The sequence below is a fragment of the Leptinotarsa decemlineata genome, unplaced genomic scaffold (genome assembly GCF_025532065.1).
Source record: "Leptinotarsa decemlineata unplaced genomic scaffold, Ldec_3_MD MMD2_P_RNA_scaffold_9, whole genome shotgun sequence".
Taxonomy (NCBI): domain Eukaryota; kingdom Metazoa; phylum Arthropoda; class Insecta; order Coleoptera; family Chrysomelidae; genus Leptinotarsa; species Leptinotarsa decemlineata.
In genome coordinates this window covers 2,241,229-2,261,365 of record NW_027412536.1, presented here as the reverse complement: position 1 = coordinate 2,261,365, position 20,137 = coordinate 2,241,229, and the positions used below count along the sequence as shown (strand labels likewise).

At 34.3% G+C, this 20,137-nt stretch overlaps 1 protein-coding gene across 9 annotated transcripts in view; it reads right to left on the bottom strand.

The window, feature by feature from the left end:
- The window catches only part of LOC111512194 (receptor-type guanylate cyclase Gyc76C), a 343,637-nt gene that overhangs the window by 55,415 nt on the left and 268,085 nt on the right, over positions 1–20,137 (bottom strand). For 8 of the 9 annotated variants that reach the window (XM_074170390.1, XM_074170389.1, XM_074170393.1 and 5 more), the window contains 9 exons: positions 15,067–15,213; positions 14,802–15,007; positions 12,980–13,151; positions 12,759–12,925; positions 11,710–12,000; positions 11,365–11,631; positions 8,841–8,912; positions 8,623–8,788; positions 8,417–8,566 (listed from right to left, as the gene is read on the bottom strand). In XM_074170390.1, the coding sequence (XP_074026491.1) occupies positions 8,417–8,566; positions 8,623–8,788; positions 8,841–8,912; positions 11,365–11,631; positions 11,710–12,000; positions 12,759–12,925; positions 12,980–13,151; positions 14,802–15,007; positions 15,067–15,213 (1,638 nt within the window). The remainder of the gene's footprint in view (positions 1–8,416; positions 8,567–8,622; positions 8,789–8,840; positions 8,913–11,364; positions 11,632–11,709; positions 12,001–12,758; positions 12,926–12,979; positions 13,152–14,801; positions 15,008–15,066; positions 15,214–20,137) is intronic. The other variant, XM_074170394.1, reaches the window with a different exon arrangement.

Below are 20,137 nucleotides of genomic sequence, written 5' to 3'. Positions count from 1 at the left end.
TTCAGCTTTGGGTTCGTTGGCAGGTGGAGCAGGCGCTATCGCAAAAACCGTAATAGATGCTAAAAATGCCAAAAAGAAACTTGAAGAAGATCAACGCCACAATAAAGATATGGAACATTTAGGTTCCGGTTTGTACCTACGCAAAACACTTCGAGGATTTGGTCCGTTCCTAAAGAAACAAAAGCAACGAAAGGGCGAGGTCTTTACTTGAAAAAAAAACTCCTACTGAAGCTACCCCATAGAGCATTATACGATTCGGAAATTCAAAAATGTGCCCGTCAACTGAGAATTCCACATTTTATGCGCGACAAGTTGCCAACTCGTGATACTCGACTGCGAGAATGTGCTATATTGAACTTGGATTCTCGATTGAAAAAAGGCACTCATTGGGTAGCTTACATTAAAAACGGCAATGCTGTACAATATTTTGATAGTTTCGGTAATCTCAAACCTCCAATGGAATTGGCCAGATATTTTGGAGGGGGTATAACGATTACATATAACAATGATCAGTATCAAAATTTTGACCAGAGTAATTGCGGACATCTGTGCCTACAGTTTCTGCTCCATAATGTCTGCAAAAATGGTTGGAGATAAATCTTTGCGAGATTTAACCGATGCTGAATTGAAAACTTTATCGATCGACTATTTGATTGAGAATGCTAAACCTTGGGAATTATTGGATGTTTGGCATAGATTACCAAAGTACTACCAACATCGATTTGCTTTGCAGATTCGTTTACCATGTTTCATCCATTACCGACATGAGGTACCACCACCTACATCAGCTGCGTCATCGCTACAAAAAGCAATATATTATGGTCCTGTGAGTTCGCAAATAGAATGTTATTATTGTAAAAATAAATGATTTTTATGTAAAATGGTGTTGTTGTTTCAATCATTATTTAAGGAGATGTCATACTGACATTATATCAGTCATGTCTATGATATTAACGCTAAAGAGTCGTTATTCGACGCTCTTCATCGATTTCAATCCACCCATTCGATTATATTCTGATTCTGAATATACTTTGGCTTTGCTCAGTTTCCATTCTTCTAACAGTATACCCAACATTGAAGAAGGTACGAAATTCTACTACTATGAAAACGCTGACAAAACTAAACAGAAAAGCATCGATATACCTGTTGGATCTTACGAAATTGGTGACATTGAAGAATTAATAAACAAATACATTACGCCTAAAACGTTCAAGAAAAACCCTGAGGATTTTTTCTATCTAAAACCGAATAATAATACGCTGAAAAGTGAAATATTCTGTCTGAAGCACTCGATTGATTTCCGACCTGCAAATAGCTTGGCTCACATACTGGGGTTTTCATCTACTCTTCTCAAACCAAACATACATCACGAATCCGATCTACCTGTGGATATCATTAAAGTACGCACCATACACATAGATAGCAACATTACGTTTGGAGCCTTCTACAACGACACACCGACTCATACGATATATGAATTTGCTGTTGGTGTTGATCCTGGGTATGCAATTGACGAAACACCTAATCACCCCATTTACCTACCTATTGCACATAGAGACGAAATAAACAATATTACGCTGCGAGTGCTCGAGCAACATTCTAGGCTCATTGATTTCCGAAACGAAGAAATAATAATTCGTTTGGAATTGAAGCGGAAGTATGGTGCCGACTATCTATAAAAATAATACACCTCCATACCCCAAGTCAGTCTTCACCAAGACCTTCACTAGTCGACAACTATTGACAACCGAAAATAAATTGTTTCTGGAATCTCTTGGTTGTCATGTTGTCCAATCAAGTGTTCAACATTTTCCGAAAACCGCAAATCGATGAGTCCATACAAAAGATAGAATGGCGGACCTACTATCCATATGTCAAATATTTTCGCAACAACGATGTTATTGAAATCAACATCAATCAATCTGATGCCTACGATGCTTTGTACGATAGTATGCTGTTCATTAGTGGAAAAGTTGAGAAGACTAAAGGGGACGGTAAGGTGTCATTCGTAAACAATGCTGGTGCTTTCATGTTTCAATCCGCTAGTTATGAGCAGAGTGGTAAGGAATTGGAAGCAGTTCGTGAACTTGGAATTGTTAATATTGTTAGAGGCTTTCTCATCTACACCGACGAAGATATCAAACACTTGGCCACCTCCGGTTGGACTTTTCCCAACAATACAGGCGTCATCAACACAACTCATCTAACATTCAACATGCTCATACCCATCAAGCATTTTTTGAATATCTTCAACGATTATCAGTGTGTTTCCTACGGTAAACATACCATTCGATTAGTACGAGCTGGAGATGATAGCAACTGTTTCAAAATAGAAGAGACTCCTGCTGCACTAACACCGAAAACGGAAGTTAAATTGGAAATTGAAAATATCGAACTGAAAGTTAAACGACTCTTTCCGCATGATCAAATTAAATTGCAACTTTAGAAAGCTATCCAAGCAGACACTCCTATTCTCATACCGTTCAGAAAATGGGAACTTCATATGCTGCCTGCTCTCACACAAGGTGCAAAAAATGAAATATGGGCCGTCAAGACTTCTTCGTTCCTCGAAAGCCCTCGCTATGTGATTGTATGTTTCCAAAAAAATCGTGACTACACTAAAGTCAACAATGATCTAACAATATTCAATCATTTGGATATTACCAATATAACGCTCACTCTTAACGGTGAGAATTACCCCAAGGAAAATATGCATATGAATTTTGCAAAGGGGAATTTTTCGCAAGCTTATTTCAACAACTCACAATTTGGTCTCAGTGTTGATGTAAAACTTGAAATCGAAGCATCTGAGGGATTTCCTCAAAATACTAGAGCCTATTGCATCATTGTGCACGACACTGTCATAGAACACCTCCCACTCAGCGAAATTATTAAAAAATGGAACTGAACATGTGATTTTGCTTCAGTATCAATCGAAGAGTCAACATGAGAATAGCTGTTGTAGATATTCAAGGCTTCACCGTCGAGCAAAATTTCCATCCTAAGGAAATAGCCATTAGGATTGAAATTCAGTGTAGTAACTTTTTATTGCTGCCAAACACACCATTTTCCAGTTTGAGTAAAGAAGATCATCGTACCGCCTGTTACTTGGAGCAAAATATTCACGGATTGAGGTATTCCTCTGGCTTTGTGGAATATAATCAATTGGATGCCATCCTCACGGAAAATCTACAAGGTGTCGATGTCATTTATGTGCGGGGACATCGAAAACATGACTTTCTAACTGAAAAATTTCACGAGTTGAATATACCGACACGAGTTGAATATACCGACACGCGTTGTGAATTTGGAGGGCCATGACAATACAACATGGATGGTTCCCACATTCGACAACAACGAAGGTGTCTCACCCTGTATGCATCACATTCGCAAGCGAACCAACTACAATTGTAGTCTCCGAAACGTAGATATTTTATACAAATGGCTTTGTGGTATATTATCAAAATAAAAATTTATAATAAATTTCTAAATCATTTCTTTTTTTTATCTAACCCCACCGCCTTATGATACCCTCAACAAAAATAGAAAACGTATGCAAAACGATCGAAAGCGCACGAAAAACGATCGAAAGCGCACGAAAAACGACCGTAAACGCACGAAAAACGGTCGAAAACGCACGAAAAACGATCGTAAACGCACGAAAAACGATCGAAAGCGCACGGAAAACCACGTATTTTGAAATGTCATTGTCGAATACTTTGCCCGCACGTTGAGTCCACAAAGCTTAACCTCTCGACACTTTTGGATCTCCTCTTACTCCTGATGATGCTAACTTGGTTAACAAAGATACGAGACGCCCTTTTGGCATGTTGGAATGCTAGACTTCTGTTAAACCGACATGTTTTTTCTTAAATATATTTTGATGCACCCTGTACACTTCGACGTCATGTTTGTTTTCAATGATGTATTTTGAGACACCCCGTATACAATGACAGATCGCAGGTTAAGTTGTCATATTTTTTTTAAAATCTGATTCATTATTATAAAATATATCATTTTCGCGCTTCCAATTTTCGTCGAGTAGTTCACGCTTAATTTTCAAACCGGCAACGCTACATTACTCCATACACAATGATTTATTGTACAACTGGCAACACCTGCTTGCACTAGCAACCGGTAAATCTCGATACCATCTCCATCTCTCTTTGCATCGATTACGTCACACGCGTCTCTCGTTCTTACACACACATACACATCTTTACATGAAATATTAATTATTTCCCAAATCTAAGTATATTTTCCTATCTTCAATATGATAATGATGATTACAGTCTACGGAAATAAAAAAAAATGCTGTCGAGTTTAATGAATGAGTCAATTTCGGTCCCGACAAAACTAACACTGTAAATACCCAACATTCGCAGTTACCTTCAATATCTTACGTTGGTAAAGAGGCTAAGGACAATGTCTACGGCGCGGACGATCCAGGTTCGAATCTCATAAATATAAACTTTTTTTAATCAAAATGACGTGACTGGAACGTGAGAAGGGGGCCGAGGAGTGATGCGGAGACGCAAGAGGGGCTGATAGGTGAGGCGGAGTAATAAGGGGGCCAAGTTTCATGCTTGAATCGCTACGATACTCGTTCCATCCTGCGTCGATGACGTCACACGTTTCTCTCTTCCACTCACTAAAGTTTCTCTGAAATACTTACCAGCAACGCTCGACCTTGAAGTGCGCTCGTATCGGTGTTGTTCATCTACTGTTCTGGCAGTTTTTAAAAGATTTGGACGAAAAGTTTTCTGAAGTCCCTTATTTCACCGAAGTTCGTTGGCTCAGTCGAGAAGTAGTTTTAGAAAGAGTTTTTGCATTACGTGACCCTATTCAAGCCTTCATGTTAGAAAAAAGCAACCCAATTGATTATGACAATGACTGGTGGGTAGATATGAATAAACACTTGACTGATGTGAATATAAAGTTACAGAGTAAAACTCTGTTTGTCCGTCAAATGTATTTATGGGTTCAAGCCTTTGAAACAAAGTTGAGGCTGTGGGAAAATCAGGTAAAAAATCAAACTTTGTATAATTTCCCTCATTTAAAATCATTTGGCACAGTGACAAAAAAAATTGGATCAATATTCTCAACTTCTGCAAAATCTGATCACGGAATTCAACAATTGTTGAAGACTTATACAAAATGAATGAAATTTGATTCCCAATTTTCAACAATCCATTCAATTTTGGAGCTTCACAGGCATCAGTTCATTTGCAAATCGAGTTGATAGATTTTTCAATCGGACAGTATTTTGAAAGAAACAGTCAAAGAGTTTAAAGTTCTTACATTTCATACACAATATTTTAACCTTTTAGAAAGAAATAAAATAGTTGTGATAAAAAATGAGAAACTAGAATGCGATTGTGTCTTCTTGAGTGGTGCGTTTTCATTTTATTGTCAATATTCCATGGGATATTATGAAGTTTCTTGATATGGCCAAACAGTTTACATTCAACGAATATGTAGATATGCCTGCATTTCATGAACGCGCATTTTCTTATACTGCAGAAGCCCGCCATCTGTATTCCAAGCATTTTCTCAATCGAACGGTACCGGCAAAAGAAACATTCGAGCGTGTCGAATTGGAGCATGTAGTTTTATTTCGATATTATTGTAAGTACAATTTTGCCAAAAACGAGGTGGTGGGCGCTCCTAGGGCTGTGCGAACCGTTGTATTTGGAGAAAAATATTTTGGAAGCTGTCGCTGATGGGCTTCAAAAATCTATCAGAACAGTTTCATACATCCAAGTCCACTATACATAGAATTATTAGGTAACAACTGCTCCACCCATATCTCAGCCAGAAGGTACATGCCATGACACCTGAAGATTTTCCAGCACGACTGGAATATGCCAATTGGTTCACGGATAAGCAAAGAGAGGATATGACTTTTATTCACTGACGAAGCAGGTTATCAACTCTCATAATCTCTACATATGGGCCGAAGAAAATCCCCATGGGATATTCAAACCAAACATCAACGGAAATTCAACGTGAATGTTTGGGTTGGTATCATAGGAAACCATCTTATAGGACCATTCGTTCTACATGATCTATTGAATGGCGAACATTATTTGCAGTTCATTCAGAACGATTTGAATGGACTTTTGGAACATATTCCATTGCAAACTCGAAGAGATATGTGGTTCATGCATGATGGCGCTCCTCCGCATATGAGTTCGATTGTGCGGGACCATCTGAATCATACTTTACACAATAGATGGATTGGTAGAGGTGGGTCATATGTATTGCCACCGCGGTACCCGGATTTGAGTCCATTGAATTTCTTTCCATGGGGGCATCTAAAGAGCCTTGCTTACGATACAACTATTCACACAAGTGACGCTTTGTTGCATAGAATAACATTACATAGTGAAGCCATACGAAACGACCCTGCAATACTATTTCAAGTACAGAGATGGTGTCTTCGCAGACTACGAAAATGTACTGAGAGAGAAGGAGGTGATATCGAGCAGTTTTTGTATTTTGTATCGAATTTTTCATTTTTGTTTGCTCTTGAGGCTTGCGATTGATATTTACACCATGAGTTTTGTTAAGTTAATGTGTTTGCATTATAAAAATTCGTTATGAACATTTTACCTATCATTTCTATTCTCATTCAAAATTAATCTCTTCGAATAATGGTAGACATCTCAGGATGGATGTCGTCGAACAAAAGAGCATTTTTATCAAAAATCGTTTCTCCGATCATTTTGCACACGAGTACTCTATTCAGAAAATTGTTCAAGTAACATGATTCTGTTGAGAATTACTGAAAAATATCTGTTATTTCAAACTTTTGGGGTGTGGACAATCGGATGTAGTCCGATCCTGACTTTGTAGCACAACAACTGACTCCTGTATTAAAGCTTATCAAAGCAATTCATTTGTTCAGTCAATCACCAAAGTTTGATTGATTTTGAATATTCACTCGAAAAGTTATAAAAAAAAAACTTTTTACATTTTGTAACTTTGAAGGCCCTTAACTTTACAACGAAGGATTTTAGGAACAAAAGTTATATAAATTTAATATATGGCCCCCTGCAAAATTGAGTTTGACACCTCTGGCTTGGGTGGTTAGTTCATAAATATTAAATAAACTAACATTAAAAAGACTGTGCAGCGCCTCGAAGTTTCAGTGCGCCTGTAACTAAATTATAATTGAAATTATAAATTTTTGAATCCAAAGTTCAAAGTTGAAATTCAATAAAATTCCATTTCAATTATTTCATTTTGAAACTGAAGATGACATAGACAATGTCGAAACGTCGTTGAATAAAAATACATAAAATAAATAAGACCCTTATTCCAAGAAACTGAAAAAAATAAACATATGTGGTCAAGAATAGATAAGTACTCTCATATTGATTTCAATTTGAGAGCCACCGGTAGACAGCTGTTTCAGCCTCGTCAGTACTGGGCAGGCGGTCCTCGATTGAAGGCAAAATTTGAATAACCAAGAAAAGTACTTGATGAAAATAACTGCGTATATATATATATATATATATATATATATATATATATATATATATATATATATATATATATAAATAAATAAATAGATAAGTACTTTTTGATCACTTCCATATTGATTTCAATTTAAGAGCCACCGGTAGACAGCTGTTTCAGCCTGTTGGGCATCGTCAGTACCGGGCAGGCGGTCCTCGATTGAAGACAAAATGAGAAAAACCAAGAAAGTAGGTACTTGATAAAAATAGCTGCGTAAACGCAAGCGAAACATAAGTGGAACCACTTATTGGTGTGACACCCAATTCAACTTGCCAAGTTCTTTTGGCAGTGTTGGTGGTTTGACCAATCAACCGACAAACCATCAACACTGACATAAAAACTTGGCAAGTTGACTTGGGTGTCACACCAATAGGTGGTTCCACTTATGTTTCGCTTGCGTTTACGCTGCTACTTTTATCAAGTACTTTCTTGGTTTTTCTCATTTTGTCTTCTTTAGTCAGGGAAGCTATAGATTACGCTGTAAACGACCCCTCCCGATATAGAAGGCCCCGACACTCTGTCGAATGAGGCCCCTATGTCCTCGTGACCCATTTGTCTTTCTGACAAACTTCAGTTAAAAGGGGAAGGGAGCCAGACTTCAACCTGAATAAAATCAAGATGGTTAACGTCATTTTGTCTTCAATTGAGGACCGCCTGCCCGGTACGGATGCCCAATAGGCTGAAACAGCTGTCTACCGGTGGCTCTTAAATTGAAATCAATATGGGAGTGATCAAAAAGTACTTATCTATTTATTTTTTAACTATTCTTGCTGAAGAGAAAATTCAGTTTTACAATACCTATATGTATCTAAGTAATGAAAAATAAAGTCAATATCAGAATGGACAATTATACTGTAGTCAAATGAAATGAGATCATTTAATACTTTCTTACCTTTCGGCTCGTATCCGGCGAAGCCAAAGGGCCCTCTTCTTCCAAGTATTTCAAACAGTATGATAGCAAAACTATATACATCTCCTTTCTGAGTTCCTTTAATATAGTCACCGGGATTTCTCAATATTTCTGGTGCTTTCCAAAATAAATCTAATAAAAATTGTATGAAATAAAAACTTATTGTAATTGGATTACCATTAACTCACTTCTGTAATACTGATGTTCACCTATACTGTCATTTTCAGCACAATGCCGAATTTCCGCCAAACCAAAATCTGTTACTTGCAGAACCCATCTGCTCGTTACCACACAGTTTGATGATTTTAGGTTACCGTGGCATCCCAGAATAGAGTTGTGTAGATACAACATTCCCTTTGAAAAATAAATTCGTAAATATTTTATTTATATTTGTTGTGGAACTTACCTTTATGAGATCATGAACTAGTGATGCGACAAACATTTTATCTAATTTAATATCTTCATTTTCTATAATATCCTGAAAGATATAATATGGTTAAAAAGGAAACTTTGTCCCAATTGGATACTATATATTGGATATATCAATATCGGAAACTCTATTTTCAAAGTTTTTTCCAAGATTTTAAATTAACCAATTATTTGGAAAAAATTCTTTTATAAAGTGATCAGTATGGTTTTCGCAGATCTAGAGATACAGAGGCAGCAGCAATGGATGTCATTTCAAAAATTCAAACTGAAATTGAAAATGATAAAAAATGTTGCCTCTTGTTTTTAGATTTGTGCAAAGCATTTGATACTGTACATTATGATATATTGTTTTCAGAACTAAACAATTTTGGAATTAGAAGGAATATCCTTAATTAATTTGCAAATTATATGAGTGATAAGACAACAATATTTTTGGATAGGAAATGAGAAGGTTCTATGAGAAAAATAAATTTTGGAGTACTGTAAAGATCTATTCTTGGTCAACTTTTTTTTAAATATATATTGAGTCATTAACATATTTATCTCTAAAGGTACCTATCAGTTAAATTTTTTGTTGATGATACAACAATTATATTAGAAATCTATTAGAAAACCTAATGTTAACTGCTTATAATTATTACTTGTGTTTTCTCATTTCATTATTTCCTTAAATTTGTATCTTCAGTTAATTTAGTTAATCCCTATTAATAAACGTTAATAAAGATAATTAATATTTACAAAAATAATTCAGGTTGCATTTTAGATATGCAAAATGCTAGAAAGTAGAAACTATTTGACAAAAATAGTGAGTTAGTGAAATGTAGAAAACAGTTATGATTTCATACAGGGAAAAGGCATTTTTCAAGGCTTCTGATGAGATTATACTAATAATCAGCTTAGGTAAAGTATGTTAGAAATGCAAAATAATGAACACTCAAATTCAAAGTACCATGTCATATGGAAGACAAACTTTTTTTTATGATAATTTTAATTTACATATATTAACATGGACCTAACAAGAATTCGGGACATTAGACTCCAGTTCTATTTAAGCATTGTTAATAGATCTCCATGCACAATCCCAGGAGCATCATGATTGTTCGAATCTGCATTAACCACAAAGGAAGATCCAATTTTTCAACATTCACCAGAGTGTTTAATAGTGAAACTATTACAAACTAAATATTTAACTATATAACTACTGAAACAGATTGTGACTATAATGTCTGATTGACATTTCAAAAAAGGAAAAATATATTTTGTATGTTTACGCTGATATTTCAGTTTGGTTATTTTATTAGGTTTTGAGAAAGAAAAGTTTTGGCTTTCTACTTCTCCATATTTATACAAGAAAATGTGGGAATTATTCAAATTTTCATTCAAATTGTTTTAGTGATTAGCAACACAATTGGTCTGAGGAAATTTTGAATTTCTTTTTAAGAATAATTTTTATAATTAGTTTTTGAGCAATTTTCAGTTCATTGAGATAGTTGTTGGTATCGCTCCTCCAAGCCCCCCCCCCCCAAGCAATTATTCCGTTTATCAAAAGTGATTGAACCAGAGCATAGCAGACTTTTCTCATTTGATTTAAGGTACAAAATTACGGACATAATTTATATGGCAAGTAATTTCTTCATATGTATGTCACATCTAAGGTGACAATCAACGAATATTATCAGATAATTACCTGTCTTGTAACCCTGAATGTTTATTTGAATAAGTAATGAGTAAACAACAATCAAAACTAGAAAAGATTTTGAATAAATCTAGCAACATAATGAAATCAAATTTTACAGACCGTTTTTTTTAGTTAATTAAACTATTGCTACCTCGGAAATGGTAAGATTTACAAGACTGGTTAATTAAACATAGTCTTTTTTTAGATCACCACTATCAATGTCATTTTCTGAGATGTTAGCAGAGAACTAAAATTGACGGTGACCAATAATTTTCGTATCTACAACTTGAAGACATTTATTAAATCCAAATATCTCTTAAAAATTACATGTAGATGTGAATACCCATGCATTTTTTGAAGTTTCTGTAAAACGATACAAATGTTCTCTCTGTGATAGCATTATTAATAGACATTAATATATGAAAGTTATATAGATGAACTACATAAATATATGTATTTATGCACTGAAATGTTATGAAAGCTGAACATTTCTGAACTCAAAATTCCTTTTTGAGAAATGTATTTGAATTTAGGGAAAGAAAGAATTTGAAAAGGTATAAATATTTTAGTCAAATATAGTTTTACACTTCAAAATCAAGATAGAACACGTTTTTGTATAATATATTTATACATATCTCCAAAAAATGGTTAAAAACCAAGTACATATTGACTAATACTAGACATTTCTCTGGAGGGTGATATTTTTGAAACCACTTATGTGAATTTTATTTACAATGTAAATGAAGATTACATTATGATTTTAAATACTCATATAGAAGATTGTTTGAATATTGTCTGTATCTTTATATTTGAATATACTCACATATAAGCTTCCTTTGGCACAATAATCAGTGACTAATAACAACGAGGTCGGCTCTACACAAGCTCCAATAAAAGAGTTAACATTATCATGACGCAACTCTCTCAATAATCGCATTTCCTTCATAACGTCCCGAGAAATATCTTTTTTTCTAGAAAATGATAAATCTTTTATTCTTACTACCACACCTCTATACTGGGCTGTTGTTGCAAATACTTGGATCCCTCCGCGAGATTCGTATGATGTTACGCTAGCACTTGCTAAACTGAGCTGAAACAAAAATTGTTCAAGAAATGAATAGCTATTTTTATCTTATTCTAATTTTTATCTGAAATGAGTTCTACTTACCCGACTTGGACTAGAAATGATATCTCTATCAAAATAACTGTGTATTTCCTCCCGGTCTATCTTCCACAAAAGGCCTTCGATCTCTTGCTCTATTTTCCATTTTCTGTATATACTCATTGTTATAACACTTGCACAAAAAAGCATAATTGCTAATATTCCTGCAGCAATTATACTGTTCAGTTGAGTGTTTGGTTTAGGACAAAGTTCATTGTCGAAACCGCAGTTTGGTTCATCATTAGGTCTACTACCCCCAGGCCATTGGATTTTATTATTAGAATTGAGATCATACTCCTGGAATAATGAAATAAGTAAATTATTATGACTTCCAATATGATAAACAGTGTCACCAATGACTGTATGGTGTCATAATTGAGTGGCACAACTCAAACTGATATTATTTTCTATAAAAAAATTATAAAATGAAGATAACAATGTTCATTTCTGTTTTTTATTTTCATGATTTTGGGTACTTGAGAAAGAAGGTATTTATATCTACATCTTGTAAACTGGAACCTCTGGCGTAGACGAAATCGAAATAAAGTACTTTTTCTAATCACCAGAACAGCAATACTCTTTTTGAGTATGGCGAAACGCACGTCAAGAAGAGTAGTGCAGATTTGGTGATTAGGAAAAGTAAAGGAGATGTAGAAAACTTCATCTTCTGAAGACGCCAACTTGGTTGATGAAACGCTCATCGAGAAGAAAATTGCTGTTTTGATGATTTGAAAAAGTTCTTGTTTTGGATCTATATCTCGTCTTGAATAGGTAATCAATTTTTCAAATATAAAATGAGATGACACAGTTTTTATTAATACATGCATTGATAAGTTCCTATTTCAAGTGGAAGAGGCACATTGTCGGGCGGTACATAAACAGTTGGAAAATTACTTTCAATCAAGCAGACGCAAGATAGAGGATTAAACAATTTCATTCAAAATTTTATTGTTTGGGGTCATATGACATGAGCATTTGCAAGTAGCTAGGATTCAATGCTGAAGTATCTGAATTTATTTTCAGGTATTATATCTGATTCAGATTTTACTGCTTACCGGAAATGGTTTATCAGTCTGATAAAATTGGCCTACTGGTCTCATGTGATAAGAACAAGTAAACTTATTGAAGACGATCGTGTTCTCAATTTCACTGTAAGCAATAACTGAATAATTTCCTTCTGAATCTCCATTCTTGTTGAGTTTCATCATTGCACCAGTTATACCTACCAAAATATATTTGAATTAAAAACGTTCTTTAGTATTTGATTGCAACCTACTTCTATATGTCTCATTGATTTTGATAATGGTTTCTATAATTTTTGTTCCATTTTTAGCGATCTCATCAATTATTTCATCGTTCAATATTTTTTCTTGCATCAATAAATGGTGTAGGGCGGACGCATACAATTTCACAGAGTCAAAAAGATAAGCTGCATGGATAGGCACATACTAAAAGTGGAAAATAATAAAAAATAGGTCTCTTTTAATATATCAACAATGAACAATTCAACACATTGTAAATTCAGGTACCTAGAATAGTGAGTAGAACAAAATAACCAAGTCATTTGACACATTATATGGTATTATCTTACACTCTATTCACAACAGGAAACATTGAATGCCATTCTTAATTCATTTCAAAGTGTTTGATTCAATGTATAATATATTGCAGAACAAAACAAATCTATAAGGATAGATAATTGTAGTCAGTAACTTAGTAACTCAAATGAATTTCCAGATCAACCAACACCATTAAGGTTGCATTTCAAGTATGAAAAAGTCCAGTGCTAACATTGCAAGTGTTTGATTTAACATATAATATAATGCAGAACAAAACAAATCTATAAGCATTGATAATTGTAGTTAGTAGCTTAGTAACTCAAATGGATTTCTGGATTAACCAACACCATTAAGGTTACATTTTAAGTATTGAAAATTCCAGTGCCAACATGACTTAAAAACCAGTGGTTATCTTTACTCAACTAGGTGAAATAATGATAAATTTCATGATTATTCTAATTCTCTATAGTAGACCGTGTGACTTTTATTGCTTGGCTCCCTCGAGAGATTACAGCAAACAATACTCATTGAAACCCACGAAAGACTAAATGAGGACAGATAAGGATAGGTTGGGGACAAAGATTGGAGTTTCCTTTTTTTATAATTGACTGTATTTTTAATTTCGTGAGAATGAGGTAGTGGTTGTAGAAAGAAAACCACCAACTTTATTGTGTGTAAGTTGGCAGAGTTATTGGCAATGACAATAAAGGGCCACGAATTGCTCTACTTTGTATTAAATCGAGGAGTTTATGTGTGATAGAGAGTACTGCTGATAGTGACTTCTAGCATGCCTAGTAATACCAGACATTCTCACAGCAGATATAGCTTTTTGGTTTTTATAATGACAAAACTACCATGAAGTTTTAGTAGCATTGAACTCCTAAAAATGAGAGAACACCATTCTTCACAATCTTCAACAGGTTTTTGTGAATGAGGTTTATTCGAGAGCTTTGCTTAGTTTATTTAAAAATCCATACCGAAGTTTTGAATGAAAGAACACTAAATAACTTACTTTCAACTGTGTATTGAACAGTAAGTTGTATTGAGAAGGTCAATTATGTAAAGCAGTAATAAGGTCCGTCAACTGTCTAACACGAAAAACTTGCCAAGAGAAAGTGGGATAGTAAGCAGCAAAACTTTTGCTGGTTAAATTTAAATAAAAAGTTTTTGAAGGGGTTCCTAGGGCTACATCTAGTAGAATGCTTCAGATATATCCGAAGATTCACATGTCTGACTGTGTCATAAATTAGAGATCTCCAAATAACCTCTGACAATAGAAGTTATGATGACATTCATTTGATAAATCACTTGAAAGTGAAACTTAATCCTGGGGTGTATTCTAATCATTAGTATTTTAAAGTGGATTAGAAGGAACCACGAGTGCATATTGAAAACATAACTTCATCATTCTTATGCATAAACATATACTCAACGAAAATTTATAATAATCCTAATGGGGTCTGAGTGTAAGCCTGGCACACTATCTTCCTTACAGATACAATTATTGGTTATATCATATGAGATCGATATAAAACTTACAGTTTTCAAATCATCTGGAAAAAAATCTGACACTAGAAAATTAAAAGGTTCCTTAGTATTGTATGTTTGAACTTTTTGCCCAAATTCTTGATAATTTTGTGTAGGGGCAGTAGGTGCTATTATGAACAAAGATTTAGCTCTCTTTTTAAATCCTTCAAAATCAGAAAGGTCTTGACATCTTTTGTTTTTTCCAAACGTCTCGAAATCTGAAAAAGAAATGTTGGAGGATATATTATCTAACGATAATCTGAAAAATAATATTTACCCCAAAGGTATTGATATGATTGTTTCTCTGAATAAGTATTTTTGTCAACATATATAACTATGTATTCTCCTTTGTCAAATAATTTTCCATTTTGCATAAAGTCCATCAATTCCACTAGAGAGAATGTAGTTCCAAAAAACACATAAACTGAAAAATAAAACTGTAATATTTTTATAGATAGTACACATGCATTTTATAGAAATTTGAAAAGATTTAATGACAATAATAAATACATAAAATCTCTATAGAGGGTTTCAATTTGATAACTTCACCTTAATATCTTCCTTCCAGTGAATAATATGAGGGATCGAAAAAAAGATCAATTTTATAGTCAAGGGGGACACTTTCAAGGAATATTTGTGCCCTCGTGGTTCAACCCCCAAAGAGGAGTAGATGTTACCCTTAGTATCTTAAATGAGTAGTGGTGTCAAGTGGCACATCTTATTGATTGGCAGAAACTTTTTACAGCAGAAGTAGTAAAAAAGGACGGCTATCTGTACACTTTCTGCGATGATAATTAAAAATTCAGCATTTACTAAACACAACCATCTACGTAACCATCACATACTACCATCTACGTTTTACTAGCTTTGTTACGAGCAGCTTCGCGATTTTGCACAAATATATCTTGATTTTATGTGAACTCTACAGGGTCTTCGCGAATCTCGTTTTTTTTATTGATGACACGTTCTTTTTTTATTTTGACAAAGTTTTTGGATGACTACATCGTAAGGGGAGTATTTTGTCATGGAATTGATTGACGCATTGTACCCTATGATTGCTAGTTAGACTAGTTGTTTTATGAGTGTGTTGGGATGTTGTAGTTTCAGGACGCGGGTATTTTCAAGAAGAGATAGGTGGACTCTTTCAACGGGGCTATTACTGTTCGAATTGCGTGGGGTAAAAACATGAAGTTGAATTTTGTGAAGTTTGCAAAATTCCATAAAGAGTTCTGATTTGAATTTGGTTCCACTATCACAAGTAATGGAACAGGGTACGTCAAAATGAGTGATGAAAAAGTATAATTCTTCTATTACGTTCACGGTGTTGACGCTATTTAAAATGTATGTTTCTCCGTACTTAGAGAAGGAATCGAACATTGTTAGAAATTTCGTCTGTAGAATCTGAAAGACATTAATATGTATCATTTCAAAGGGTTTAGTGGGTGTGAGGGTGATGGAGTATTTCATTTTTGGAGGGTGACTATCATATTTGGCTTGTTGGCAGATATCACAAGCATTTATATGCCGGATGATATCCTTTTTCATATTCGTCCAATAATATTTATTTCTTAATGCTTGGAATGTTTCGTTTATGCCGCGTTGACAAGATTTACTCTCATGGTGGTATTTCAAATTTTTTTTTATCTCATCCAAGTATGTTTGGTTTGGTCATTATTACGCCTTGGTTAAAAAAGAAACGGACTGGTTTAAGTTTGACGATAGTCGTGTTACGAAGTGTTCTGGCGATGCATTGAATTTATTGGAGCCTCTGGAGACACCCTACATTTTGTTTTATGAGAGAGAGGACATTGTTAGATCAAGATCTTCAGATGATGTGGTGCTGCAGGTTTTTCCGGGTTTTCCTGCAGCTGAAAAAGCAAATGCGCTACTGGAATCAATGAAGTCGCCCCGGAGCGCCAATTAATTTTTATTGTTGTATTTATTTTATTATTACCCCATAATCCAGATTCAAATGACACAATAATAAAAAAAATTCCAAATTTAAGTATGTTAGGTCTTTGACGAATTTCTTTGAAATAACCAAATGATAGGAGTGATTTTTAAATGTATTTTGAAGTGTTCTTATAAGCTTTGGAATGAAATGTTCGATTGATTCTTTGATATAAATATAGAATAATTTTTTCGGGTCAATATAATTTTTGAAGGTATCAATAATTTTTTTCTCGAGTTTTTTGGTAAAGTTTAATGTCAATCGAGATTTTGAAATGAAAAGTTTGCTTCTTATCATATAGAAAGCTTTAGAATCGATTTTTCTTATTATTTTTTGATTACTATATGCAATTGTGACATTTTCACCGTATGGTATTTCAAGAACGGGATTCTCTGCATTTGAATGGACCAACGGGGTTTTCGAGGATCTCTTGTACTTCTTTGTTGTTGGGTCTCTCGTCTGAGGGTTGATTATTAGCATTGTTTGCGATTGGTTGTGGAATTTCGTTCGGGTCTGTCCCTGATAAAGCATCCCGTATATAATTTTCAATTCCTTCATCGATGTCGCCTGGATTTGAGTGGTTTATGGAACCTTATAATGTTGAATTTCCTTCCAAATAGGTATGGGCGGAAGTATTTGGCAGCCTAAACAATAGCTAAAAGTTCCTTTTCAATTGTGCTGTAATTTATCCCAGATGGGTTGAGTGTTCTTGAGGCGTATGCTATTGGTAGGTCATTTCCGATTTTTCCTTGGCTTAAGACTGCTCCAATTGCGAAGTTTGATGGGTCGGTCGTAAGATTAAATGGTTTGGAAAAGTCTGGGTACTGAAGTATTGGGCCATTAGTCAAGATATTTTTGCAAAGTTCGAAGGTTTCCAAAAATTCAGGATTGTGTTCTATTTTTTCACCTTTTTTTCAAACACTTCGTGAATAGTTTAGTGATTTTGGCAAAATTTTTGATAAATCTCCTATAGTAGCCTTAAAGTCCGAGAAAGGATTTACTTTCTTTTGCAGTTTTTGGCAAGGGGATTTTTTTTAATGCTTTTATTTTATTCGGATTCAGTTTTATTCTATTTGGAGTTATTACATGTCCAAGGAATTCCACATCCTTACAGAGAAATTCAGATTTATCAAGCTGAATCTTCAGTTTGGTTTCTCTGAGACGTTGGAATAGTTTGAGGTTTGCGATATGTTTTTCGAGGCTGGAACTAAAAATAATAATGTCGTCCATGTAAACTAAGCAGACTTTTCCTTGAAGATTTATTAGGACGTCATCCATCACACGTTGAAATGTAGATGGGGCGTTTCTCAAACCAAAAGGCATGCGCAGGTATTCGTAATGACCTTGCTCAACGCTGAAAGCAGCTTTTGAAACTGAGTTGGGGTCCATTTCAATCTGGTGGAAGCCAGATGCCAAATCTAGTTTTTTCCTATCCAGGGAAATAGGTAAAAAGGAACTCGGTACTTACTTGTACTTCAGAGATGCTTTTTTGATAGTGATTCTTCTGCTTCCTCGTGTGAACTCCAGAGGTAGATAGTAAACGCCGAAGAGTTGAAACTCACGTTCAGTTTTCGGAATCGGACCCGATACCGTGAACTTCGCAAAAAGGAACTGCGAAATAATCCTACAACGACTGCGCCATTTAAGTAACTTTGCAGTCGAAAACCGTTTTTAAAAACAATTTATTTTACTCAAAATTACAATACAAAATATGCAAAATAGAATGAATAAAAAGTTATAAAGATAATCAATCCTTTCTGGATCCGGGGTGGGAATCTGCAAGCTCTGCATTTCCTTGGATAGTCTGCAAAATCTCTTCACATAACTTAACCCCCTTTCCAATTTAAAATTCTGAGGGTAACAACCCCTGAACCACGAGGGCTACAAATACTGAAAGTGTCCCCCTTGACAATAAAATTGACCTGTTTTTTCAATTCTTCATATTGTTTACTGAAAGACATTAAAGGTTGGAAGTTTTCAAAACAACACCCTATATACATATCATTTGGAATTATGAGATGATTTGTGATGAGAGAAAATAATCCATAAAGTTACAATATTTTTTCACTGACATGGGCGTCTTATATTATGATTACTATTTAATTCAGGTAGGCTAAGCTAATCATCTAAAAACTGAGTTGATTATTTAAACATTTTTCTGAAACTGTCCCAAAAATTGAAATTGTAACTGAATGAGTTGACTTAAATAAAATGAATAAAAACACTTTTATCTAAATACCACTGGTAGATTTTATTTATGCGACCTTTCGGGTTTGGCCCCATTATCAGACATATATGAATAAGTTGAATTAAAAAAGTTATCTTCTTCATTTTTCAAAAACTACACCTCACGATTTGATCTCCACAAACTTCTTATTTAACAGCTCTGCTAATGATTGAAAAGGTAATAGCTCGAATATAACATTGGATTAACATATGCTTACATATTTTTGAATAAGCCTCACCATTACTATTACTTAATACTTTCATAATCTTGCGATATTACTAATGTTCCATCTATACAGAGGTACACACACTCGATTTCGGTTGAGACGTTCTTCACAAGTGAATTTTTTGGGTTTTGAGAACAAAAAATATAGATTTTCGAAATGTTGGTACAGAAATTTCATTTTTTGTATGATTATTCAATTCGAGAACAAAATTTAAGAATAAGACACGTTACTGACTGATTGGACTCTTTAGTAGTTCATATTACGCAGTAATTTTTCAGGATGAACTATTCCTTTTACCCTTAATTACACTTCAGCAGATTTTATTGATCCAGCCTTGTTAATTTTTCAATTTTTCTCAGATTGTGGAAGATTTTTTTTCTACAATTATTTTATACAGTGTTCTTATATATTTTTTCATATTTACTGTAAGTATCAATATTAACCTTTTTCTGTTAAAATTAAACCAAATTGTATTTTAGATAGCCCTGAAGAAGCTTTAAAATGAAGCGAAAGCTTGGCAAATATTGTAAATAAAAACCATTTTTTCGAAAGTTTTTTCACACCACTTGACTGCTGAACCCACAAAACCAAAAAAAATGTATATATATATATATATATATATATATATATATATATATATATATATATATATATAAAATAAATAGATAAGTACTCTTTGATCATTCCCATATTGATTTCAATTTAAGAGCCACCGGTATACAGCTGTTTCAGCCTATTGGGCATCGTCAGTACCGGGCAGGCGGTCCTCGATTGAAGACAAAATGAGAAAAAACCAAGAAAGTACTTGATAAAAATAGCTGCGTAAACGCAAGCGAAACATAAGTGGAACCACCTATTGGTGTGACACCCAAGTCAACTTGCCAAGTTTTTATGTCAGTGTTGGTGGTTTGACCAATCAACCGACAACTGCGGTAGCAGAAATT